General features: G+C 42.3%; 1 protein-coding gene across 14 annotated transcripts in view; it reads right to left on the bottom strand.

Moving 5' to 3' along the window:
• Window positions 1-27,396, bottom strand: part of MARK1 (microtubule affinity regulating kinase 1) — a 127,561-nt gene that overhangs the window by 13,856 nt on the left and 86,309 nt on the right. For 4 of the 14 annotated variants that reach the window (XM_064593853.1, XM_064593856.1, XM_064593852.1 and 1 more), the window contains 8 exons: window positions 22,402-22,501; window positions 21,232-21,344; window positions 18,320-18,524; window positions 17,874-18,067; window positions 11,069-11,169; window positions 9,605-9,769; window positions 8,365-8,616; window positions 2,050-2,094 (listed from right to left, as the gene is read on the bottom strand). In XM_064593853.1, the coding sequence (XP_064449923.1) occupies window positions 2,050-2,094; window positions 8,365-8,616; window positions 9,605-9,769; window positions 11,069-11,169; window positions 17,874-18,067; window positions 18,320-18,524; window positions 21,232-21,344; window positions 22,402-22,501 (1,175 nt within the window). Of the gene's footprint in view, window positions 1-1,941; window positions 2,095-7,180; window positions 7,249-8,364; window positions 8,617-9,604; window positions 9,770-11,068; window positions 11,170-17,873; window positions 18,068-18,319; window positions 18,525-21,231; window positions 21,345-22,401; window positions 22,502-27,396 lie in introns of all 14 variants that reach the window. The other 10 variants (XM_045876864.3, XM_064593855.1, XM_064593859.1 and 7 more) reach the window with 8 other exon arrangements.

Consider the following 27,396-nt stretch of genomic DNA (forward strand, 5'->3'; position numbering starts at 1 on the left):
CTGCAAACTATGCAAGTTTGGGAAAATTAGAAAGGAAGAAGTAGAGAAAATAAATTTCTAAGACAGTGTTTATTTCACTGTCTTCTCTATCATTTTCTTTTTGCTCACGGACGCTAAGCCATTGCATCACAGGCGTCCTTGGGCATGCAGATCTCATGAGAGTCGTTTATCAGAACCACACGTACAACCCCGGGTATGGAATCGGCATGCCAGGGCTGGAAGGGACCCAAGAGAACACGTGATTGAACCCTCATTTTAAAAACAGAACTGATGGCTTTACTTTTTCTAAGGTCATAGAGCTAATGAGCTGAAAAGCAAAAACCAGGAATCAGTTTTTCTTCCATTCCACCAAGGTCACCTGGTGACCTTGAGACGACAGGCACATACAAGATGTTTTTCTACATGTACCTCAAAGGCATCACCACTGGTGACATTAACTGTAGAAAGCTCCTGAAAATGTTAATACTAATTGTAACAGCGAACATTTACTGGGCACTTACTAGGTGCCAGGAACTGTTCCCAGCACCTAACATGCATTATTTACTCATTTACCCTAACGACTCCGGAGCTAGAGCAACTTCCTAAGGTCACACAGCGAGGCAAGTGGTAGGACACGGCTCAAATGCTGGCGTCTGGCTCGAGAGCCCCAGTCACGCCCCTGACATGACAGGACCTCCTGCTCCTTACTGTTCTTCAATTGCAGAATGGACACTTTCCACCTGGCTGTTGTGAGAACTGAATGACCAGCTAGTTACAGGCAGGAGGCATTCAATAAGTTTGTTGAAAAGCACAAAGAAAAAAAAGAAAGAAATCAAAACCCAACAACAACAAAAGAAAGGGACACACAGGCCCGTGGAAAGGACAGAGCAGACATAGGGGGCCCACCTGTAGCACTCACTGTACTATTATTACGTGTCTCAGAGGGAAATTTAGTGGGGAGGCAGCATGAGACCCAAGAGGCTCCAAAGTGACGACTGAGTGAGGGAGGGGCTAAAAACAAATGTCCTTCATGTTTACTGGACAGGCAGAAGGAAAGTTACAAATATTTGTCCTGCCTCCCCCCCCCCCCCGGCTGCCTACCATGGTGACTCGGGCACCTAACTCAATAGAGAAACATTTCAACTACTGTGACCAAACAAATATAGCACAGTTTGCAAAACAGATTACCCAGGAATGCTTAATAAAGTTTTTGCAAAGCTCGTTATGTTTTATATTTTAATTAATTTTAAGAGGTAGAAATTAAATTGGGGCTTGTGCTCAGCGGTTCAAAAATCGTTCCTGAATGAAGCTGGAGCATCTGTCCTACTGAGGAGCTGCTTGCCCAGGTTCTGTGATTCATACGGGATCTTTTCACGCTGGTATATGTTCCAAGTAACGTAATGCCTTCCTTTCTTCAACTTCCCGTTTGTTAACATGAACACAAGTACTAACATGTCACTGATGTGGTCCCCTGACCAGCAGCATCAGCACCTCACGCAGCCACCTCCACCCCAACCACGAACCCTGGCGGGGGGGGCCCACCTGATTCTGACTGGGCTTGTGTTGGAGACCCGCCGTCAGGAGGAATACACAACCACCACTGCATGCCCAGAACCATCAAGTAAGGCAGGGCGAGAGTCTTAAAATGTCGTCCACCACTGAACACTCACCCAAAATATATTCCTAATATCAAACCTTCCTACATATTTGGTCACCTCTGTGTTCAGTGTTACCTAATTCCAGTTACATCCTTTTAGTGAGGAAAGGATCAGTACATTTTAATCCATTAATTCTTCGGCCAGGACGTATTTTATAGGACAGGAAGGCTGCTTCTCTACGAAGCATACCAGTCAAAATAATGTTTAGAAAACACAAACTTCAAGTTAATTAACTCACACTTCATTAAGCGCTCGGCAACATTAAGAAAACCCATCCCGAGATAAAAACGTAAAATACACATACTGTCTAGTTTTTAGCTCTATTCAGATTTATTAGGTCCTGCACGTCTTTGGAGGGCACGTTTGCACGCACGGGGGCCCTAGTGGCGAAGTGTTCATAGTGGCTCCTCACCTTGAGGGGTCTGTGCGGCCACTCGCTTCGCCTTCACTTGGATCCCTCAAAACAAAGTGGAGGTTGAGATTTAATGATAAGAGTGAAAAGTATACCAAGAAAACCTACATCTAAAATGATGTTAAAGTTAACGTGTTAAGCAAACTTCTAACACGACACTTTTCTGTTACTAGTCAGTCTGACACTGCTTCGCACGTTTTCATTGTAACCAGCTTAACTGTCATTTTATTGAGCGTCTACTGGGTCTTGTCAGAGAGGAGATGCTAGGTTGACGGTTTAGGATTTTTTTTTTTTTTTTTTAAACAGGATCTTCCAATTCCCAGTCATAATTTCAAAGTCAGAATTTATCTTTTGATTGAGTTTAGTTCAATCTACAGTTAAAACTATTTAATAATTTTCAGCAGCAAGATCCAACTTCGTATGTTATTAAATGTAATTCTAGTAGTCGCTCAATTTAGAAAATACATAACCTTGTCATTAGAAATAAAGTTCAACATATACAAGTGTTTCTAAAAATAAGTACCAATTTTTAAATAAGCAATTAACTTCAGATGTAACACTAACGATTCATGCACATGATAAAATGTTACAGCACACCAACAACCTATCCAAGCAGGTGAGTCTAAAAACATGAAATCAATCTTAAGCAGAAACATTGATCTTACCTGGACATCCACCTGTGAAATAAAACCAGGAAACCTCTACTAATTGTCCTTCTGTTGAACGTCATTAATATTTTTTAAGTCTACCAAAATCTTAACTACTTCGTCATTTTTCAAATGTAATTAAATATTGACACAGAGCACCAAGTTATAAACCAGCTTAACTGCATTAAGAAATGGCATGTGAGAGCAAAATACTATTAAATCGCTGGGAAAAAATAACCAACTCAAACGCTGAAGTTAATGTTTTCTTAATGTTCTAACCATTCCAGAAACATTCATGTTATTTATGTAAAGTGAATGCAATGGGAATAAAATCAGGGCCACTCTCCTCACTCCCCAAATTAACGAAACACATCCATACACTGAGCTCTACAACCTGACTGGAGGTAAGAAATATGAATGCCTTCTGCATCTTAGGGTCTTTAACTAGAGGCCTTTCGGGACAAACATGTTGTGTAAAGACCATTTTCCTCTCTGAATCAAAAAGGACAAATAATATGTATTCTCACATTCAAATGGGGGTTTCTTAATTCTTAAATGGCATTTTCACGGGCAAGTGTAGTAATTCAGTGTCATCTACACGAACCTATCTTTGTGACAGCACGCGGCCATAAATAAGACACGGACACGGACACGGACACCGTGAGGCCTGTGCGGCTCTGCCGACGTCCCGGAGGGCAGCCCGTCCGTGGGAAGGAAGGCCGGTAAGGCTGCTACTTCAACAGAAAGGGGCGTGCGTCTCCCAGGGCTTCTCTGTCCCATTTCTGTTTTGCCGTCTAAGTCGCTGTTAGCAGATACCTTAAGCACTAGGAACGAGACGCTCCCTAAGCTCTACTTCTGCTCTCGCTGTTGAAATAGCCACTGACTCGCCACGTCGTCCCCATGCCCCGTTCCTGCCCTCCCGGACGCCCACAGAAGCAGCGACTTGAAGAACGTCTGCTGCCTGGCACTGGTTTCAAACAGTCCAGCAGCCACGGAGGGAGGCAGCTGGGGAGAGAGAGCCCGCTGGCTGTCACAGCACATGCAGGCTGGCAGGGCTCCCCAACACTCAACACTTAAAAATCAAAACCATGGGGCGCCTGGGTGGCTCAGGCATTAAGCGTCTGCCTTCGGCTCAGGTCATGATCCCAGGGTCCTGGGATCGAGCCCCGCGTCGCGCTCCCTGCTCCGCGGGAAGCCTGCTTCTCCCTCTCCCACTCCCCCTGCTTGTGTTCCCTCTCTCGCTGTGTCTCTCTCTGTCAAATAAATAAAATCTTTTAAAACAAAACAAAACAAAAAACGGCCACATATCTTATGCACAGCAATATACACTGAAGTGAACTAATCCGGTTATCCCCTAATAAGAGCGAGCTATGTTTAAAAAATCCTAAGGTCTGAGACAATCTCCAGTTGATACAGTAGTTCTATAGAACCATCCAAAGCAAACGGTTCTCCATGCTATTTAAAAGGCTTTTATTTTTTTTAAAGGCTTTTGAAATGGTATGTCTACACCCTCCCTTGATAGAGAACTCTAGTGTAAATCACTTTCCTAATTGGAAAGTTCTTTCCTAAGACCAGAAAACAACTCTCTCACGTGGTCATTTCAGCATACAGCCTTTCTACTGGCCAAGGAGAACTTACTAACTGGCTTCCTCTTTGTAATAATGGTTTTCCAGTACATGAATGATTAACTCCGAATTATTCTTTATCCTTCCCTTCTTAAAGTTTAACAACCCAAATTCTTTTACTTTTTTCCCTATAACATCCTATCTTTTCCTCTTTTTAAGCATTTAGTGGCACATCAACTCAGTTGGTTCTAAAGTTGATGGGATGTCAGGGCGCCTGCCCCAGAGCATTCCTGGAGGCGGCGCTGGTCACTCGGGGTGCCAGTGTGGGGGTTCCATTTCTTCAGGTGTGAGGCACGGTGCAGTGAGGAAGGCAAAGGGAACAGACAGAAAGGCAGGGCTTGAACCCAGGATGGGCTTAAGAAGAGATCAGTGGGAAGGATGGACAATCTGGGAACTGAGGTGAGAAGAGAATAAATAGTAAGGCTGGAATAGCTCTTGAACATCAAGAAATTCTCCCAGTTCTCTCCAAGCCTCCAACCCTCCCGAAAGTTCAATATGCCGAACATCCGGGAAGACCCCCTGCACTTCCCGTCTGTCGGCTGCTAAGAACTTAGCAGGTTCATTCCTGATATGGAAGCCAGCGCTTTGCTTGTCTTCCTGCATTGGGGCGTTTGTGGTATCCTACACAACCCCCTCTCCAGCTACACGATGCTGCGTAAGGGAAGACTGTGTGCATGGCAGTGAGCACACACACCTGTAAAGCCAAAGCTGTTCATGTGGTGACAGGTGACCTCGGAGGAGAACTGTGAATTGTTTCTCTTCTCTAACCAAACCCAGAATTAATTAAAATATGTTAAAAATTAAAAGACATTAAAAAAATCCTACCAAATTGCTGACAAAGGATGGCAACCTCCTCTCTGCCTTCTTCTGCCCCCAAAACTCTCTATGAAATGACATTGTTCAGAAGTTAATAAAGGCATTGTGGACCTTTAGAAATGTTCATGTTGGCTCCCCTCAGAGGCCAGCTCAGAACACCCTTAACGCCCAGAGTACTTTCTATCTCAGGGCCTGCTCCCTTCAGAGCACTTACCAGGATTTATTATAACCTTATGTGTTTGCTTTTTTTTTTTTTTTTAAAGATTTTATTTATTTATTTGAGAGAGAGAATGAGAGAGAGCAAGCACATGAGAGGGGAGAGGGTCAGAGGGAGAAGCAGACTCCCCGCCGAGCAGGGAGCCCGATGTGGGACTCGATCCAGGGACTCCAGGATCATGACCTGAGCCGAAGGCAGTCGCCTAACCAACTGAGCCACCCAGGCGCCCCTATGTGTTTGCTTTTAAAATCTGTCTTCCACACTATTCAACCATTCATTCCATAAATGTCTGAATGTCATACGTGTCATTGCAGACACTCAATATTTAGCAGAAGATTTAGCAGAGAACAAACAGGTAAAGCGGGGGGGGGGGGGGGCGGTTCTTTCAGGTAGTGTTAGGTGCTATGGAGAAAAACAAAGCAGGGAGAGGGCGTGCTGGAGAGGCTCTGATCTCACACAGGTGACGGAGGAAGGGACACTCCCACAAAGACACAAAGGAGATGCAGAAGAAGTCAGTCGTGTGGGAGTGGGGGAAGGAACTGCGAACACAAAGCCCCGCACTGCAGGCCCAGTGTGCGCGAGGACACTCAGCTGCCCCGTGTGGCCCGCGTGCGACCGGCAAGGGGCAGGGGGAGAAGATGAGGTCAGAGCAGAAATGAGCGGCCAGAGCACGTGGGGCCGCAGAGGCCATTGTGCAGGCTTCGAATTGTATCCCGAGCAGGATAAAAGCAAGCAGAAGGCTTTCAAGCACGGACAGACACTGCTGAGCACAGAAGAGGACAAGGGCAGAAGTGAGGAGACCCGTTAGCAGGTGGAAGACAAGCAGTGGGTTTGGTGACAGAGGCTGCGGTGGGGGTGACAGAAGAAGTTACGTCCGGGAGATGCTGGGAAGGCAGAGCCAACGCCACAGGCCAGCAGGAAGGTGTCGCCATTACCTAATGCGGTGAACAATGAGGGAGGACTGGTGTCTGGGGGTGGGCAGTGGGGAGCTGGATTTTGGACACGGTCTGTCCGGAAGTCTATGACACAGCCGCGTGGAGAGGCTGTGTAGACAACTGGCTATGTGAGTCTCTAGTTCAGAGGCAAGATCTGGGCTAAGGACATATGTCTGGGAGTTGTTAAAGTAAGATGAATGTAAGGTCATCGGTCTGAATGAGATCAGCAAGAGAGTGAGGACAGCCAGAGAAGAGAAAGTTCGAGCCAAAGCTCGAGCCCTGGGGCAGTCTGACACTTAGGGGTGGGGGCTGGGGGGGCGAAGGGAACCTGAAAAGAACCAGCAAAATGGCCTGAGATGGAACTGTTAGTTTGAGGGGTAGGAGGACGACCAAAAGCCAAGCGAGCAAAATGTTTCAACGGTGTGCCATGCTGCGCAGGACGTGCTCCTAGGAAGGGGGCTCCATCCGTCTCCCTCACGGCCGGATCGACGGCACCAGGACAGCGCCCAGCAAGCAGTAGGTCCTCACAGATTTGTTACATGGCCCTATGGCCATCCTCCATCCCAGGCTCCCAACAGACTTTCTCCATGCCACGTTCTCGCTCTGACATTCTGTCCTGACCTCTTGTCCAGGGCTCTTGACTATGCTCCCTCTAGAATCTACATTTTCATTGCAAAGTAAAGAGAAATATGTTATATGCTGCTTAATGTACAATTAGTAATCAAGCTTTTAAACTCAAAACCATTTTCCTTCACTTCAAAATTAATCCTGGCTTCACCATGATTAATTAATCCTGGCCTATCAAAAGGGCTTTGAATAGTCAGCCAAATTCCACCCAGCAAAAACTACTGCTATCTAACCAGGACCCTGCAGATGGTCAGAGAGCACTACCTGTCATGCTGACTCTGCTGTGAGCTTCCGGCTCTTTCTCTCTCCAGGTGTCATATGCTGCATGGTCGCTGCCCAAATGGTACAACATCATGGTTAGAAACTGATGCTGCACTTGAGTAAAGTTTTAAATTCTGGGTGATCCCGCGTAAACTGGTCCATGAACAGCTCCAAGAAAAGGCAAGAGACTAGAGCGGCTGCTTCTCTTTTCTGCATCCACTCTTTGAAATCCTAGGAACACTAATAACCTGGGCAATTATTTAATTAATATTTTTTAAAGCATGTGTAATAATTTCCTCCTTGTAATTTCTTACCTGCTCAAACAACTCTATGCTATGGAGCTTTAGCCGCTCCCCCCACCCGTGGACAGCTGTGCCTTCCTCTGGCCTCCCCCGCATGCTGTCTCTGCAGCATGCCTTGTGCTTTCTACCACAGTCGGCTGCATACACGTGTGCCCCTTTCAGGACTTGAGGGTCTGGAGCGCACAGATGCGGTCTTATTCATCTTTGTGTCCTGCTTGGCACCTAGCACAGGGCTTTGCACGTATAGGATTTTGCAGGCTTTTAGGAGGACCTGATAATAGATCAAATGGATATTTACCTGCGTTGTGTTCAGCAATTCTATCATCAATGTTTAAGCTTACTTTTGAGAAAAGAGCACAATTCTATTTGATTAGAAGTTAACTATACTTGTATTCATTTTGTGTTTGCTGTGTTTTGATGTTAAGCTTCTATGATGTTAAATTACATTAAGTAATCTATGTGACTCCAATACAGAGGCTTTTCACGAGAAAGGAAAAAAAAGGGTAAACTATATATTATTAGTGAACAGTTCAGAAGTATTGCTAAAAAAATATTACTTCAAGGATAAATGGAAAGTCACTATTTCCTTTTTTAAAAAATCAAGGCTTTTGGGTAGGGGATAATCTGTTTGTTAAAACACACATTTTTTACGTCAACTTTTCCTCTTTCCACTCTATTTTACAGAATTTAACAATTCTTATCTTGCCCATTTTTTTCTCTCTCTTAGGGAAAAATACTTCATGTCTTCCTTGATTTTCTTCTTCAAACTTCTGTAAAATGCCTTGAAACCATTTTGGAAAATCACCCCAAAGGTGAAAGAAAAAACACCAAGTCTCCTTCGTAATTCCTGGAGGAAACAAAGCACCACGGCTCATTGGTACTGACCTGCGAACGAATTTGGATGTTATTTTGCTTATTATACCGGTTGACGTTCCCCTCCTGGCGTGTGCGAACGCGCCCGCTTCGTGGGAAGGAGAGGCGGGCGGCCCGTTGTAAGCGGCGCTGCGGCGCTCCCGGAGCTGCTCGCCGTGGAAGGTGCTGCGGCTGGAGCTCCCCCGGGGGAAGCGGGTGCGGTCCGGAGTGGAGGCGCTAATACTGTGAGCAGACGGGGAGGCAGCGGGCGCCCTCTGCGCTGCGCTGTTGGGACAATCAAGAAACGTTATTGAGAAGAATGACAGAGAAAGCTTCCACTCATTCTAAAAACTACCAAAGCAAGACAAAACAAAAAATAAGAACTACCAAATGCCATGGCTACCTTTCCTAGGCCCTATTTTACCCGCTCCCATTAGAGATGCATGCGGGTAACTGTTATTTAAGGGATCACTGTATGGAGAGGGATAACATTTCCGTTCAGAACTAAATGCCTTTTACAGAAATACAGTTATTAAAGAGTAAGAAGTTATTGAAACAGGGATACAAACACTCTTCGGAATCAGGAATGCCAAACTGGGGGTGCTACATATATATTTTTTACTATTCTCTTACTTTAAGCCATTCAGCAATGTGGAACATGAATGTTGTTATTCATCAAAAAGCATCTGAATGGAACCATTGCGTATTTACAACGTAGGCCTCAGGGACAGCACGATACTCCGTGACACCACTGATGTGAGTAATAAACCTTTCACTAAAGATGCTTCTGAATTTGAGAAATCCTAACATAGACAAATACTGGAAAAATGGGCATATCACTTTAAACCTAAAAGGGTTCTTCAAGATCATCTGTTTCCCTGATAGAGAAATGAAAAGGCCAATTTCATTAAAAAAAAAAAAAAAAAAAAGTAACTGGCAGTAGCCAGGGTTACCCAAAGGTCTCCATTCCCAGTCTCATGTATTTTTGTTTTCACACCATAAAAAATTCAATTTACCTGAATGACAAATTGGGCAGCAATCCTTTATGGATGGGTTTAAAACAAAATCCTTACAGAAAATTCCATTAGAAAATGATTTAAATCATAGGCAACATTTTTGAAAACAGGCAGGGTGTGGTGTGTTTATGTTACAATTCAACTTTTCCCTCTGCTACAGACACTGAATCTTCTCAGAAAGCTCTCGATGTGATGGTGCTTATCATGTATTTTTATATGGTGCTATGTTCTTAAATGAAATGCACCCAGCACGTTACCCGGGCCGGTAAGCTTCAGAGCCGTCTTTAATGGTTGGCAGTGTAACTTTAATAGGATGGCCAGAAGTGGACATGGACTTCTGGTGGCGGGGTCGTGCTGAGGGGACAGCAGAAGCCACAGCAGAGCCTGCAGAAGATATGCTACTTGCGGACATCTCCGTAAGGCTTTCGACAGAAAACAGTTGAGAAGACCATAGAAATGTAAAAGAGAAGAGAAATTGCAGTTTACTAAAATTTAAGAAATAGATTTTTAAAATCTAAATTGACTACACCTTTTATGACTGAGACACTTAAGAGAAATTAACATTAGTGGCATTATTAGTGACTAACAAACCAATATTCTTGCCAAAAAATGTACAGAGTGAATTTACCACCACCTTCCATGGAAAAGATCCCACACACGCTTGCTCTATAAATGTGAATCTGAGAAGGTATGAAATTACTTTTACGATCGGAGACCTTTTTCACTTTCCAAAAGACAAAGTTTGGTGTAATGTGTTGCTGTGGTTTATTGTCCCTTATACAGTAAAAATGCATAATTACGACAAAGATACTGTCTCTGGAAACATCATCAAGACACTTTCAGTTCGTATTATTAATCAATCGGTTAACTGTCATAGGTTAAAGGAGCTGCAGATCAGGAGTTGGTATAGGAAAAGTAATAAAGTCAGAAATCAATTCCCAAGTCTTCTTCTAGCCTAAAGGATCTTATGTCCGAGGAAGATACATTTACCTCCGTACGCCTTATAATAACACTTACTTTGCGTGTCCATTATTTGGGAGGGAACAAATGCTAAGCACAGTCTGTCTGGTCCACTGACATGACGAGGGATGGAGCTAAGAACAGAATTTCATGAGAACAGGCTCCCTGCCCTTTTGTACTATATTGATGAAGAGCCCTTAGAACTCACGATGAAAAGAAGCTAAATTTTTTAAATAATAAAAATAAAATGATTTGTCATTATTTAAAATAAAACATGTTGAGAATTCCATGGTTCTCAATGATCAGTTAAGACGGCCACATTTCTTTAGACGAAGGAAAATAAAACCTTCATGGTTTGGATACAATAATGGCTTGATGGGAGGGGTAAGGGTAAGAAGTGAAGGCTAACTAAAAAAAGTGAAGTAAAAGATAAAAAGGAAGCAGCAGGTATATAATAAGACTCAAATTAAGAAGATCAGATTAGGAAGGTATAACCTGCTTTGTTTGTTACAGGGAAATATTTACTAGCAGGTCTTATGTAGCAGTTCTTGGGTTAAGAGATTTACCTCCTGTTTTCCCAAAGCACGCTCCCATCCTTCCATTCTGGTGCAGAAGGGGAGATGCCCTAGTAAGAACGGTTGGTTGCAACTGTACCCTCTAGTAGTCCCTTTGCTCTTGACCCATCGGCTACAGGTGTTCCAGCCAGAGCAGTAACGCACGACGCCAAGGAAGCGGGCACCACGGGGCGCGGTGACACTCACCTGCTGTCTTTGCCATTCTGCAACGCCACGTACCGATCTGCGGTCCTCTCGCACACATACGTGTTCCTTCTTGCCATGCTGCCTCCAGGATATACATTGCTCTTTAAGGAGGAAAAAAAACCCATCTTAAAATTCCGGCTGTAGTTGTGGAAAGTCAAAGAAATGAATTTAAGCTGCAAAGGACTTTAAAAAAAAAAAATCCATGGTGGAATTTTCATTTATCAGACCTTACATGAACAAGCTCCATCTCACATGTCCGTCTCTCAGTTAGACGGCAGAAGTGACAGGCAAAGCATGACAAGCTCATGACAGTTTTAGCTTGTTGTCCTGCAGCCGCAGTGAGCCGTTGTTTGGAAGCAACGAGAAAGCCGGGTTTTTATTCCCTCCTCTGCAAGTGGGCGTAGGGAGAAGGGCAGGGGAGTGGTACGGGCAGCTCTGCGGGACCAGGAGCGAGAGGCAACTCCACAAGAAATGGGATCACAGACCAGCAAGCTGTGGTGGTGACGGTGGTGGCCCTGCAGGCCTGCAGGCTGCTATTCTTCACCTGCTCAGGGAACCCCCAGGGCCCGTGGTGATGTTAAGGAGACCAAGTCTCCTGGGTCGGAGGCAGGCCCTGCTGTGGCCACCAACAGAGGGGTGTGCAGGGCCTCAGGATATCCCCGCATTGCAGGTCTTAGCCCGGAGGCAAGCCAAGTCTGAGCGGCTCCGGAGCAAAGAGAACAAGCAAAGAGGGACGGCTTCGCCTCATCACGCACACAGCCACTGATCCGTAACCTCTGCTGTGTGCCCGCCAAAGTCTGGACTCGTTATGAGTACTAAACTATGCAGGAATGACTTCCAAAGGAATACATGCTCTTCTGTTGAATCCTTACTCCAATAGAAAAAAAATTCTTTATTTTTGGCTAATCCGGCTTTCACTGTTCTCTAAAATCCATAACTAACTTAAACTTTGTTTAAAAGTAAGAGCTAGAAAGTTAATAGGTATATGTCTCAACTAAGTTTGGAGGAGCAAAAAAGCCGCATATAAACAAAATTGCTTAAGTGCAGATTTCAAACTTTTCAACGGCACAGGTTCCTGGGTGGAAGGAATTTTGTCACGATTTACATAAAAAACACAAATTAAAAACTATAAAAGTATGGTAGCAGAAGAGAATAAGATTACTAAGAACATTTTTTAGGTAAGACACTGTCCATGTTAAGTGAAGGCAAAGAAGCCGGTTTCATTATGGAGAGATCCATTATGAAACTAGCTTGCATTAAGTTCTTAAAGAACCTTTACTTTTGATAATTTCATCGTTTTGGCTAAACTGTCATATAAGTAATCTAACCGTGAACAAATTCCTGGTCAATTCTTTCTGGTCATTTGCAGTAACACTACTTTGCTTCTCAAAGTGTGACGGGTGTGACCGGTTTCTCCTTCAAGACTATGCCTTCTGGGTTTGCCGTCCTCACGCGCCACCTCCCTTCCCTTGTCCCCTGGATGCCAGTGATACTCAGGTGGAGCAGCCCCCCAGGGAAACTGAGGATACGATCATGCAAAAGTTAGAGAAATACAGTCTCACTGATCCTATGTGACCGACATGCATCTATAAAATTAATTTTTAGAATTGACCTTCAGTGAGGCTCTGTCTGTTTAGGATTTGGGGACTAGATCTAAAACCACCCTTGCAGACCCCTGAACTCTCAGCTTGGCAACTTCCCTAAAGTGGCTATACACGTTTTTCTATATTTTCCAAGAAACCAAGCCTGTGCAGACAACTTCTCTGGGCCTATTTCATACTAAAGTGCTTGTATTTTATATAATTACACTATAATTTTTATGAAAATGTTTTATATTATAATCATTATAGCATTCTCAGCCTTTCTGAGTCTCCCTGAAAGCCGAATCTCCTTCCCCTTGTTTTCTTAAAAAAGATGATTGACAGTATTTTTTACAGGATGCAAAATTTTATATTTTGTATTATTTATATATGTGATAAATAATATTGAAAAACAAATTTACAAGTTTTATTGTCTTTTTGATGAAAGAATAGCATAACATATTTGCATCTTCAAAACTCACCATTTGGCTTCCGAGTTTCTAGGCTAGCCAAAAGCTTACCATTAACTGCTACATGCAAAATTTCTGGAGGGGAATTTCTTAAAGGGAAAAATATTAAGTTTGTTCTTCCTGCATATTACACTTCCATCATTTAGAGTCTGTAATGTTGTAGGGTGAGAACAATAAAACAGATGATTCCAATCACCAACAAATTTCACCAACCATTATATCTATTTAACTACTTAGCCTCAGAACTCCCCCCACTGCCAATATCACCCTAAAGTCATATGGTAGACTCACGTTAAGTCATACTGTCAAGAGAATCATACTTATAAGAGCTTTTACTATTGGTTTAAAAAAGCTCCTGATTTTATAAACATTAAGAACACTATTAAACTATATCACCTACTAAATTATCTATGCATCTCAAGGGTATCGTTTATTTTTCCATCAGAAAGTAAAAAGCCATCAGAGGGGAGGTGGGTGGGGGGATGGGTTAAATAGGTGATGGGGATTAAGGGGGGCACTTGTGATGAGCACCAGCTGTCATGTGGAAGTGCTGAATCACTCTATTGTACACCCAAAACTAACGGTACACTACACTGTATGAAAACTAAATGGGATTTAAATAAAAACTTAAAAAAAAAAAGTGAAAAGCCATGTCATGTCATTTGAGTGGATTACATATTTTCTATTGTACTTCACTTATAGACAAATAATGGAGTCACTGGTAAAATGTTTATTTTTCCAAATAATATTTTATAATATCACAGAGCCTGGATTATAAATGCTCAAGTTCCTTCCTTCTGGACATTACCTCAAAGAAAAGGGATTAAAGCTGTCTATTTGGCTTTTGTAGTTTGGGGTCAGCACACTTTTTCTGTGAGGAGTCATGTGACTGTCATTTTATGCTCTGCAGGCCACACCATCAATGTCACCCGTAGTCTGGGAAATGCAAATTAAAAACAAAAGGATATACTTTTTTGTTTTTTTGCCCCTCAGGCAAAGATTTTTAAAGATCGATAAGATCAAAAAAAAAAAAAAAAGATCGATAATATCCAGTGGTTGATGAGCTTGTAGAGATATAATTACTCTCTAATTATTCCAACCACTAAAATTACCCTGGCAGTATTTATTAAAAATTTAAATGTGCATATTCCAAGGATACACACACAGCCAGGAGCGTCCATTAGCACACATTAGCACTGGGGCTCTGGAGGGGGGATGGGAGTGAGGAGGGAGGCTTACACACGCGTGGGTACCACATGCTACGAGAAACTGAGGAGTGGGATGAGCCACCTGAGGTTAAACATGTCACCCAGAAACCAAACTTCTGAGAGTGTATTTCACAGAAATGCAATAATAACCTAAGTGTACAAGAATGAATATTCTGAAAAGCTGAAAACTCTGAATACCCCGACAAACAGTTGAAAAATTATGACACGTGTCTATTAATACAGATGAAATAACGTGCAGGTCTTAAGACTGTAGCAGATCTAAGAGTTCTGATGTAAAAGGACAAAATAGTATTTTAAGTTAGAAAAATTACAATGTAACAGGTATAGTATGATCTCATTTTTATAAAAAAATAAACCCTGTATGGACATATATATTCATTTATGTTTTCTTTAAAAAGGAGACTCTATAAGGTAATTCATCCCAAATGATAACACTAATTATACTAGAAGTTGAGGATAGAAGGTAAGGGATGAGAAAGGGTAAACAATTAATTTTACTTGAAACACTTTTTTTTAAATTTAAAGATTTTATTTTTTTATTTATTTGAGAGCGAGAGAGACAGAAACAGCATGAGAGGGAAGAGGGTCAGAGGGAGAAGCAGGCTCCCCGCTGAGCCGGGAGCCCGATGTGGGACTCGATCCCAGGATTCCGGGATCATGACCTGAGCTGAAGGCAGTCGCTTAACCAACTGAGCCACCCAAGCGCCCTACTTGAGACACTTCTGGACTGTTAAAATTAAACATAAACAAGATATATTATTTTGGTTTCTCACATTGTCAAAATTAATATAGAAAATTAAGATAAATTTAGTACTAAGTGGCTCAGAACAAAATTTCTCTACCAGAACTTCTGGCTTATGTCTTTTTTTTTTTTCCTTAAAGATGATAAATACGTGTGGCATGATTAACTGGAATTTAAACCAATGTCTTAGTTTTTATGCCTTCTTTAAATTAATAAATATGCTCGGAATAGCCAGTAAGTGCCTCAGCACTAGTAATTCTGAGGAAGCTGCGTGTCAACTACAAGAGGAGATTATAGATAAGGGGAGATAAGGTTTATGGGGGGAAGCAACAGTGAATGATACAAGACAGCGTACAACTAAGAGCTAAATGACGTAATACAACAATCAGAAAGACTGATGAGATCTGGAGCCTTCAGTCACAGGAGGCTCGACTCAGGAGATGGGGCTTGAAATGATCTGTCGAAATGACATTTTCATAATTTGGGCGGCGGGGGGACCTTCAGACAAGAGCACCACATAAAAACAGGTGTGGAAATAGGCAGCTGAGTATATCCCTGGAAAATAATAAGATCAGCCTGAGATGAAGGACAGCTTGCTACAGCAAGTGGCAGATAATAGGGGACCAAATTCTCTGTTTTGTAGGGTGATCATGCTCCAGAAACTGACCTCTAGCTGATGTTTAGATAAAGGAAAATGATGGCCTGCCTAGGAAAATTACTTTCCCAAATGATATCTTAGACTCTATGACAGTTAAATCATTTCCAAACAGATCAGTTGGCAGCTAAAGGGGTTATACTTACCAGTTCTGAAAATGGGTATGCACACCCATTTCGGAGTCTCGGAGGCGACAATCGAATCACATATTTTAAAAAGATAATGGTTTCAATGAACTACATAAAACAGTGGGTGCTCGGGAGTTTAAATCACTTGCAGTTAAGGTTGTGTTAGGCCTTCTGGTATTTTTTTCCTTCTCTTTTCCTACTTTCCATAGACTCAATCCATTTTTTTTCTTCTGTTGGTTTAAAAGTTATAAATTCTATTTTTATTCTTACGTTGTTAGCCCTTAAGTCCCTGAACTCATGTTTGCTTAGCACTAGTGAGTTTTTAAACTTACCCAGATCCTCCCATCTTCTGCTGAACAAAAGCATGGGCTCTTCTTCCTTTAACCTCCACCCCATCCCTACTTCCTGGATAGTGTCCAGAACATTGGTTCTGAATTTTCATTATTTTTTGTGTGTGTGTATGCTACCATATACATACCTGAATAAGTTATCTGATCACTTTCAACTCCATATATTTTATGGCACTACTCCAGATCCATTTCTCTTCCTGTAAGAGTGCAGTGCTCCTCAAACCATACAGTGGTAACAAATGGGTCCCTATGTAACAAGACTGGACATATTTTATGCCTAAGAGTATGCTTATTATACCTTCACATTTAAATGACAATTAGGCGAGATATAAAATTCTGGGTTCAATGTGATTTTCTTTTAGTACTTAAAAAATACTGTTCCACTTATCTCCCTTAATCCATGCTACTGTTGAGAAATTTGAGGTCAGTTTGAATTTTGTTCCTGTTCAGGTCATCTGCTGTCATATCCTGGACATTTTTTAGAAGTTTTCACTTTGTTTTTGGTGTGTATATGTTCCACTTTAATGAGAGCAGAAGTAGGTTTTCCTTCTGGCTTTCTGAGTCTTACTTACTTACTTACTTACTTACTTATTTATTTATTTGAAAGAGTGAGTGAGTGGGGGCGGGTAGGGGCAGAGAGAGAGAGAATCTCAAGCAGACTCCCTGCTGAGTGCAGAGTCTGACGTGGGGCTCAATCTCACGACCCTAAGACCATGACCTGAGCCGAAATCAAGACTTGATGCTTACCAACTGAGCCATTCACATGCCCCTCTGAATCTTTCTAAGTTTTTTCTTCTTTCCTTGTTATTATTTCTTCAAATATTTCTTCCCCTTCATTCTGTGCCCTTTCCCTTCTAAACTTCTATTATCTAGATGTTTCCAATTCTACTTCTATCCTTAGTATATTTTAGTCTTTTCTTTTATATTTTCTCTTTATTCTTTCCTGCTGTCTTACAAGAGAAGGCTTCAATCTATCTTCTAGCTCCGATTATATAATTTCTACAATTTGCTGTTTTTTTTTGTTTTTGTGTTTAAGATTTATTTATAATTTGAGAGAGAGAGAGCGTGCTCATGAGCAGGAGAAGGGGCAGAAGCAGAGGGAGAGGGAGAAGCAGACTCCCCACTGAGCAGGGAGCCCGATGTGGGGCTTGATCCCGGGACTCCGGGATCATGATCTGAGCTGAAATCAAGAGTCGGGATGCTCAACCGACTGAACCACCTAGGCGCCCCTACAGATTTGCTGTTTTAAGTGAATAATGTGAGCTCACTTTATAAATTAATCATTAATGGAGTCTGCCTTCATTGAACCGCTTACCTGTAAATATAAAATTAAGTGCACCAATATAGTTTTAAGTAAATATTAGAAACAGGAAAAATGAGGCAGGAAAGTTTAATGTACCATTTTTATAGTGAGGTTTTTAAATCTTACTTTGAGGTAAGTGTTATTTTAAGAATTCATATTTTATATTTTTGTTCTTAAAACGTAATCATGAGAAGCTTGGCCTCCTTTGCATGTTATTTAAATGTATGACTCACTTTAAAATTTTGAAACGTGTTTTTAGAAAAGGATAAAGTTTTCCAAAGATTGTACAAAAAAAATCTGAAAACAAATAACCACAACAAACTGTGATATACTGGAATATTTACTCACACTTGGAATAGTTGAAGATTTTTTCCTTTCTGGCCCCACAAGAGGGCTTGCAGTCATCTCACTTTTTGATCCAACCGTTGTGCTGCCAAGTTTACGAGCTAGGTCTTTGTCCCACTCCTCTTTCTGCTCACTTTCCACACTGTTAGCCTGAGGCCTTTTGGTATATGATACGGCAGGGGGAATGGATGGACCAGCTATAATAAAATTAAAGAGCATAATTAGGTGAAAATCAACTGACACAGTTTCTCCTGACGAACCAAAACTCTAAATTACAAATATCTTTATTTGCGTATTTTATACTCGGAACTAACATTAAACTGTTTGATTACAAAAATTAGGTTAGTCCCTGAAAAGTGGATTTAATATTAATCATGCAATAATATAGATCTGTGATAACAGATGACACAAGCACATAAAGACATGAATGTATAATGCTCAGTAAATACAAGTTTGAGTAGGACTGGTCTGTCTTTTCACTTGTTTGACTTTTCCCCCACCATGATCACTGAAACGCCGCTGCTTCTGGTTTGCGGAGATGCTCCGCTGGACCTTCAGGTGAGCAGGGGACTGAAGGCTGCTGTTGTTCAGGTCACTGCTGGGCCGTGACCTCTGACACAAGCTTCCGCTGGACAACGATTCACCGCCTTCAAACTATAAGAAGAAGATAGCGCACAAAGATTTCATTTATTTATCTGAGAGAGAGGCAGTGAGTGAAAGCGAGCACGAGTGGGGGGCGAGGGGCAGAGAGAAAGGGAAAAGCAGACTCCCCGCTGAGCAGGGAGCCCAGTCCCAGGACCCTGGCATCATGACCTGAGCAGAAGGCCGGTGCTTAACTGACTGAGCCAGCCAGGCACCCCTGCACAAAGATTTTAAAATAAAAATGTTTATGCAAACAATATGCACTATTGATTGATGTTCTAATCTATTCCAAGCCATATAAAGAGTAATCAGAACTGAAGAAAAAAAAAAGTTCGGATACAGAACCGCAAGCTGGCGACCAGGGAGGGAGGGAACCGGCTATGTGCTTCCATGAGCGCGCGCGCTCTTCTGTGATCTCGCACAGATGGCTTTGGAGCCTTAGTTTAGTCAAAACACCAAACAACAGCTACCAATTATTGAATGGTTATTATATAACCGGCACCCCTGCTAAGGAAGCTCTTCCTATGTGTTACTTTGTTCAGTCATGACAGCAATGCAGCTGTTTATTAACCTCGACTTCAGAGATGGAAGGACCGCGGTTAAGAGAATCAAGGGACATCTCTGGGATTCAAACTCAGGATAAAATCTAAAATTGTAACTCCACACACACCTTTTCTTTCTACCATATTTACAGAGCAAAATGTGGTTTATTGGCTCTGATTAAGAAACTGCATCTATTTAGACAAGCATGGTAAATTGGGGGTTCACTATCCCTCTCCTCGAAACACAGAAGATGTTTGTTGCTGGCAAGCTTCTCACTCAATCACTGGCTTCCCAATGGAAAATCTAAATTCATATGTAAAGATACTAATGGCAAACAGCAAAGTAATACTGATGATGAAACCGGTTACAGATCACACAGAACACACAGCAATGTGCCAGGAACTGTTCTAAGCACTGTGGAAATATTAACTCATTTAACCCTCTCGGTGACCCGCAGAGCTAAGTACTATTTACTGTCCCCATTTCATGCACCAGGGATCTGAAGCACAGAGAAATTAAGGCAAGTGCCTAAGCTGCACAGTCAGTGGCTGTGCTGGGGTGGAGGAGGGGTGCGGATTCAAACCCGGTGAATCGGCTCCAAAGTTCAGGCTCTTACTTAGAAGAGCCTCATTAGTTCATACTCAATACAAGTCAAACTTCATTTTAATTCAAGTCTGGGCTGGGTGTATACTTGTAATGCTAGGGCTTCCTTTATATTTAAATTAATAGGAAAATTAAAGATCTCGGGAGTGAAATCTAAAGGCTAAGTAGAAACAGGTCAAAGACTTCAGAAATAACCATTTGTACTATTTCCCACTTCCTAAAATTCTCTTGATTTGGCTTCTTTGATGCCCCTTCTCCAACTATTAATGCCTCCACCGAGGTTCCCCTCCTCCTCGTAGGGCCCGCGAGGTGAGATGGGCTCCTCCGGTGAAGTCCTTAGAAGAGCTGCTGGTGCATTAATGGGGTGCTCCTCTCACCACAGCTCCCAACCTATTGATGCTGCCCGAGTCACTCCCTCCAAGCCAAATCTGTGTCTCCAAACGTCTCCTGAACAACTCCGCCCAACACGAATCTCAAGTTCAACCATCCCAAATAGAACGAAGTCCCCACCTTCCCCTTGAAATCACACTCTCTCCATATCCTGGCAAATACATCTTACAAAACCAGTCACTTATGCTGGAAAGCTGAGGGTCTCTCACATCCTCATTTCCAACGGGTTACCATGGCCTGTTACATCTAGCTGCTGTGGGTGCCTGTCCTCCTGTGTGTCCCAGAGTCCCTGTGCCTGTCCTGATCAGGGTGGCAGCACCCTGCACCACACCGCTGACTGCGCATCTCCCCTCCAGACCCAGGGCTCCATGAGAGCACAGACTTGCTCAGCTTCCTGGTCGCAGTACACAGCATAGTTTCCAGGGCAGGAAAGATTCAATAAATGTCAGCTGAATGTACTGCTTCACTAACTATCTAATTAAAAATAATTTCAGTCTATTCTATAAAATGCCTCCCACAGATGTCTAATTGTTAACAAACTGTCCATGTACTCGGCTCTATTCTTGACTCTCGGTTTATACCTTTATATTTGCTCTCCCAAAGGATCATTTGCTTTTGTGGTTCAACCATTATCTGTACACAGTTATTTCCTGAGTCTATCTCCTTATTATACATCTCTCCTGGCCTTGAGAATTCCCAACTGCTAAGCATCAAAACCTCTTGACGTTCTACCAGGCAAAATATCACCAAACAGCCTCTTCCTATTCCCATCTTTTTAAATCACTTCAGATATATGTTTTGTTTTACATGCTGTCCCTTTCTCTGTTTAGGTCACTGTGCTTTCTGCACACCCAGAATGACCACGTTACCTTTGGCAGGCCTGCTGCTTTTGGAGACACAACTCTGGGGGAACTCCTTCTCAAAGACTAGACTGCGTGTGCCTCTCAGAGCTAAGCAAGGCACCTGGTCTGCTCTTTCATAGCAGAATCTCGCCTGGTACTTGGAAATGAAACCAGCTCATAACTTAGCATCTTGAGTTTGAATTCTAAAAGTAAGAATGTTAGGGTCTTTATATTACTTTTGATACCGCACAGAATAAAGGTGCTAACAGCTAACATTTTATCTTAGCTGTCACTTGTCTCAAGAAATAATTAACATTAATCTAAAAAAGTAAAGAACTTACTTCAGGTGGTTTTCTACCTAGAAGAATATAAGTAGCCATAACTTCATCGTATTTCTGATTTATTAAGGCGTCATTTATCTCATCTCGTGCAAAACCCATGGTGACCATGATGTCTAGAAATAAAAAAAAAAGCAAAATTTTCTGAAAATGGGTTTATTTTCGCAAACAAACCAACAACTGTAAGCAAGCCTGCCAACATGAAATATGAAAACTAAATTCTGAAATGTTATAGTATAATGTTAACTATAAAAACTTCTGGATTATTAATATATAGATACTGCATATTTAGATCCTATACATTGACAATTTTTCATGCAGACACTATCCGTACCATGGGATCCATACTCAGGCGCCTAGTCCATTTCTCAGCACCTAACGCATTCCTGAGTTGAATGCCTTTGTCCAGCCAGAGATACACCATCTGTGACACCCACAAAATCCCTTCTCTTTTTCTCTATCTCTTAACACACTCTCACCACGCACAGAGTGGTTTCTCTCATTTCTTAACAATTTCTGCCTTCTGATCTGAAGGCAGGTTGACTCTTCTTTGGAAGGCCTGTAATGCTTGTTCTTATTGGATTCCAAACACCCTAGAATAGTGAGACCTCGCTGGCCCCTCTGCTCTCAAGTCAGAGAGAGGCACAGAGGAGATGACTCACTTGTGAGTCTCTGATGGCTTTGGTAATGGAGAGAGAAACGCAGAGAACAGGCTGGAAGCAGAGTGCCGCTGGGTGTGGGAGGAAGCACCTTGCCCAGACACTGGAAAACTGAAAGGGAGAGCCGAAGTGTTCATCCCTTCAGCTTAAGTGCCTCCACACTTTCAGCTAAAATACATGCTATGTGTTGCTGATACTTAACAGTCTGACCAGTGCTGATACTTAAACCAGTCATTCCTCCTTTTAGGGACTACTGAAAGAAAAGAATGAGGTTCATCTACGTTACTTTAATTTTGATATTACTGTTGCCAACAACTGAATTAGATCATAGTACACATGCGGACAAACTTGAAATCTGTAATGTTTGGTGTATACTGATGGAAAGAAAAGATGACAATGCAAGTATTTTTCAAATAAAAATTGTTTCTTATTTATATTTTTAAACACTGTTTTGGTAGATGACAGGTCTCTTATAGTGGAGGGCCAGCACATCTCACGGTGTTTAAATACTTACCTATTCTTTTCGCGTCATTGAAATCTGGTTCAGGCTCACTATATGGCTTTAGCTCTTCTTCCTCATGACCAACATTCATCCACCGATCTTTCATTATTTGCTAGGAAATAAACTTTACATTATGTTTGGCCAATCAGAACATTCCACCACTTATTTTAGCTCTATTTTAGTAAATGTGAAATTTACTGGTTTACTCAACAAGTATCATGATGTCTTCTATCTAAAGTTAGTGTCCAGTTTGATTAGCAGGCCAACAAGAGGCAAAGGACTTTGGGACACACTTACATAACTTATGACAACTACAACTATCATCCTGCACACTCACCGAATGTATCCATTCAAAATAGCTTGCTGCCCATAGTCCTCTAAAAGGACTGTCTTCTCATTTAAAAGTTTTAAACCTAAGGACCTACTGATTTCAACCTCTCCTTCACAGTATTACATTTAGAAGAGACTGTCTCTTTTTCCTGGTCTTTTACCAAATATATGTATACCTGTATTTTAAAATCACCATTTGTTAAAACATTAGGAAAGCAGAGATCGTGGGGCATAGAAATCAGGGTTAGTCAGTAAAGGCAGCTCAGATAATACGGAAGGGAAGAATGGTCAAAATGGAAGCCTAGAGACAGGGATGAGCAAGAATCAGGATAAAGACAGGGACTGGTGTGAATTACCAGAGTCAAACTTAAGTGAGGCTGTTGAAACAAGAGTCCCGGGTTGTTAAAAGGAAACCTAGTGGGAGCACCCAATGGTACGGGAAAATAGTCACAACCTAGTGGGGGCATCCTATGGAATGGGAAAATATTCACAACTGTATATCTGATAAGGGGTTAATATTCACAATACGTACAAGAAATCCTACAACTCAGTAACAACAAAAACTGCCTGATTGAGGAAAGGGCAAAGAACTTGAACAGGTTTTTCTCCAAAAGAATATATGCCAAGGGCCAGCAAGCATATGAAAAGATGCTAACGTCACTAATCATCAGGGAAATAAAAACCATGATGAGGTATCACCTCCTTATCTGTTAGGATGGCTACTATCAAAAAAGATGAAAATAACAAGCATGGGTGAGCATGTGGAGAACCCGGACCCCCTATGCACTGTTGGGGTGACAGTAAAAAGGTGTCGCTGCTACAGTAAACAATACGGAGGTTCCTCAAAACATTTAACAGTAGAACTACAGATACGATCTAGTAATTCCATCTCTGGGAATATATCCAAAAGAACTGAAACAGGATCTTGAAGGGTATTTGCACACCCATGTTCATCGCAACATAACTCAAAATAGCCAAGATGTGGAACAACCTAAATGTCTGATGGATGAATGCATAAAGAAAATGTATCTACACACAATGGAATGTTATTCAGCCTTAAAAAGAAGGCAATCCATATGCTATATTGTGGATGAAACTTGAGGACACTTCTCAGTGAAATAAGCCAGCCACAAAAAGACAGATGATCATTATATGAGGGTATCTAAGGTAGTCAAAGTTCTAGCAACGGGCAGTAGAATGGTGTTTGCCAGGGGCTGGGAGAGGGGGTAACAGGGAGCTGTTCGATGGTACAGAGTCTCACTCATGTAAGGGGGACAAGTTCCAGAGATCTGCTGTCCAACAATGTACACAGAGGTCACAACACTGTAATGTATTCTTAAAATTGTAAAGAGTATACATTTATGTGTTTTTTTACTACACACACAAAGAAGCAACTAGTGCGGAATAATTCTGGGGAAATGATCCTGTATTAATTTAGAAAAATTTCTAACATTTTATTACTATTGAATTCTAGGTTTTCATTCAGGAACATTTTAGGTGTTGATATATTAATACTCTTTTTCCAGGCCCTGCAAAGTATACTCTCCATCTTGTAACTTTACTTGCCAATATTCTCCTAATCAGAAAAATAAAATTCCATATAGAGATCCTTTTGAGGCTAATTGTTTGCCCAGATACCTTCCCTTCATTTAATAATATTTAGCTAAAATCATTTACTAGAAGACAGAACGCCAGAGCAGGCCTCTAAGAACTGGAATCTATAAGAATACCGCTGTTCTGGCTCGGAGGAATTTTCCAAAGGTTTTGGTCACATGATACATATTTCAATGCAAATCTGTAGATAATTCATATATGCTTAAAATTATGCAGACATGTAACTTTTCACAGATCACCACTAACTTTCTTCTTCCTTTTCCCCATTTTATTGAGATGTAACTCCACTTCTGAGCATATACCCAAAGGAAACAAAAACCACTATTTTGAAGAGATATCTGCACCCCTATGTTCACTTCAGCATCACTTACAATACCCAAGACACGCAATCTAAGTGTCCACTGGCAGATGAATGGATAAAAATATATGATATATATTCACATCAGAAATTTAAGTACCTTATCCAGCACATTTAAATAAAAGTAGACCCATTTATAAACTTGAAAAACAATAATGCTGTCACTAAGTCTTTAGTGATTACTCATAAATAAGGGAAAAGTGTTGGGGAGGGTACCCAACAGGAAAAAAATAAAAAGGAAAAAAGCAGAGCTGCCAACACCAGCTACATGATTTCCCAAAATATTAAGGTCCTTCCTGTTCCTCATCTCCCCCTTCTCAAATAGTATGTCTGGCAGAAGCCTAGACAGCAGTTGGGCCCTAGTATCTGCAGAAGTAAAATTCTGCTGTTGGTAGAATTTCCTAGGTTGGAAGGAGAATACATAATAAAAATCCTCAGAGAATACAAGGGACCACGTCAGGACAGCTCCACAGCACATGCAATCCCGCCTGCACTTTGCAAGCTCTAATCCAGCCTCCTACTCCCCGACACCGAGTGACTCACTTCCACAGCCGGCGCACAGAGGGGGCAGCACAAGAAGCTGAAGCTTAAAAATGAAAGCCTTTAAACATGTTTAAAATAAACAGGACCAACCCCACCTCTCTCCACACACATGTGCTTGTGCACACACACATACGTGTGCTCACATGTGGGCACACGTGTATGCATGCGCACCCCCCCCAATACAAAGAAGTCTAACTGTCCTTTCATCAAAACATTACCTTTTAATGGGAATTCTTTGCATGTTTTTTGATATTATGATGAATGAGGCCGGGCAAAGAAGAAAAGGAACATAAGCTAGACCTAAATACTTCTGGTTTTTCAAGTGAACTCAAATTAAGTCCTCAGTGATGTTCTCAAGTTTAAGATGAAATGTTAAGAGTCTGAAAATAGTAACTAATGGAGTGAGATTTATAAACAGTCAAATCTTCGGTAAGAGGAAGTTAGATTCTGGAAGAATAAGAGTTCATCATGCAACAAGGAACTGGAAGGGAGAGCGCGAGCAAGCGACCCAGGCAGCGGGCATGGTGGGTGTGAAGAGGCCCAAGGGCAAACAACGGTGGCGCCTGTCTGGGGGACAGCAAGTTCCATATGACCGGAGTGTCCGGTGTGAGATGGGTGGTGAGGTAAGATGAGGGGAGAAAATTAATAGGGACCGGACCGAGAGGGTTTCTTTCAATCACGTGAGGGACATCTTTGGGGAGTATGATTCTGAAGCCTCTCTGGCCAGTGTGCAGAGAGCGGGTTGGAGGGGTTCACGACTGGAAGCCCAGAAATCAGTGAAGAGGCTTTAGTGAGAATCTAGGAGAGATGATGCTAGTCTGAATGAAATGAGGCAGTGGCAATGGGAAGAGAGACATTTTCAATATTTGGCTGGTAAAAATCAACAAAACTTTGTGATTGGACACGCAGGGGTATGAAGAGGTGAGACAATTCAGAGAAAGTGAAGACGGTGTCCAGGTTCCTGGTGTAGACAGCTGAGTAGGAGGGGTTGACACCATTTATTGAGAAAGCCAACTCAGAAAGAGGAGGCTGGATGAGGAAGCACGCAGCTGAGTTTGAGGTGCTACGGGTTATTCAAATAGACCCATTCTGTAAACTCCAGGGAACTCCAGGGAAATCTGGGCTGGGGACGGAGATTCAGGAACGGCCAACACAGGATGACAGAAGCTGTAAAGCGGGTGGGATTTTCCAGGAATACCAAATAGACTCGGAATGAGTAGAAGAGGGGCAATGGCAAAGCCCCACTTAAGGGTTAGAAAGAAAAGTAGCCCACAAAGCAAATGGAGGCAGAAAATCTGCACAGTGTGACCTGGGAGGCAAGGCAAGAGTTTTTGAAAGAGGACACAGTGTTGTCCTGCAAAGAAGGTGACCACTAAGTCAGTAATTGGTTGTGTTGAGGAGCAAAGACAGGTGGCTTCGCTGGGGGCAGTTGCAGGGGAGTAGCGGGGCTGGGAGTCGGAAGGCAGTGCGAGGACAAACAACACACAGGCGGGGAACTGCTGACTGTAAGTGGAGATGCTTCTTTAAAATCAGGCCGGGGGTGCCTGGGGGGCTCAGTCGGTTAAGCATCAGCCTTCGGCTCAGGTCATGACCCCAGGGTCCTGGAATGGAGCCCCGCATTGGGCTCCCTGCTCAGAGGGAAGCCTGCTTCTCCCTCTCCCCTCCTTGTGCTCTCTCTTTCTCTCAGATAAATAAATTAAAAAACCTTTAAAAAAAAAAAAAGTCAGGCTAGAAAGGGAGGAACAAGAAGGGATACTAGACAACGACTGCGGGGTTGAAGGGTGCCTTTGTCTAAAATGGAAGATGTATGTACAAAAGCTAAGAGATAAAGGTGTCAGCAGAGAGGAGGTGGGACGGTACAGAAGAGGGAGCTTTTCTGAAGGAGATACTGAGACAGCACAGATGTATCTCCCAAACTACAGTTAGAGTCCTTGAGGATAAAGACTGTGCCTTGTGCTATCTTTCCCAACACACATGCTTGTTGTTGCTTTTGAACTGGGCAGTATTTTAAAATAAGGCTGCTACAGAAGCCCCGGGTACAGTGAAGTGTTGAGAGGAGCTTAGCAATGAAGATGGCTAAGGAAGATGCTAGAATGTCCAGGAGACAGACAACCTCGGGCTGCACTGGGCATGAGGAAATGGAAGGAAAACCTAGAGGTATA

This window comes from Mirounga angustirostris, unplaced genomic scaffold, assembly GCF_029215605.1.
Source record: "Mirounga angustirostris isolate CCGP_5_RB_7025 unplaced genomic scaffold, mMirAng1.0.hap1 SCAF_6, whole genome shotgun sequence".
Lineage (NCBI taxonomy): Eukaryota > Metazoa > Chordata > Mammalia > Carnivora > Phocidae > Mirounga > Mirounga angustirostris.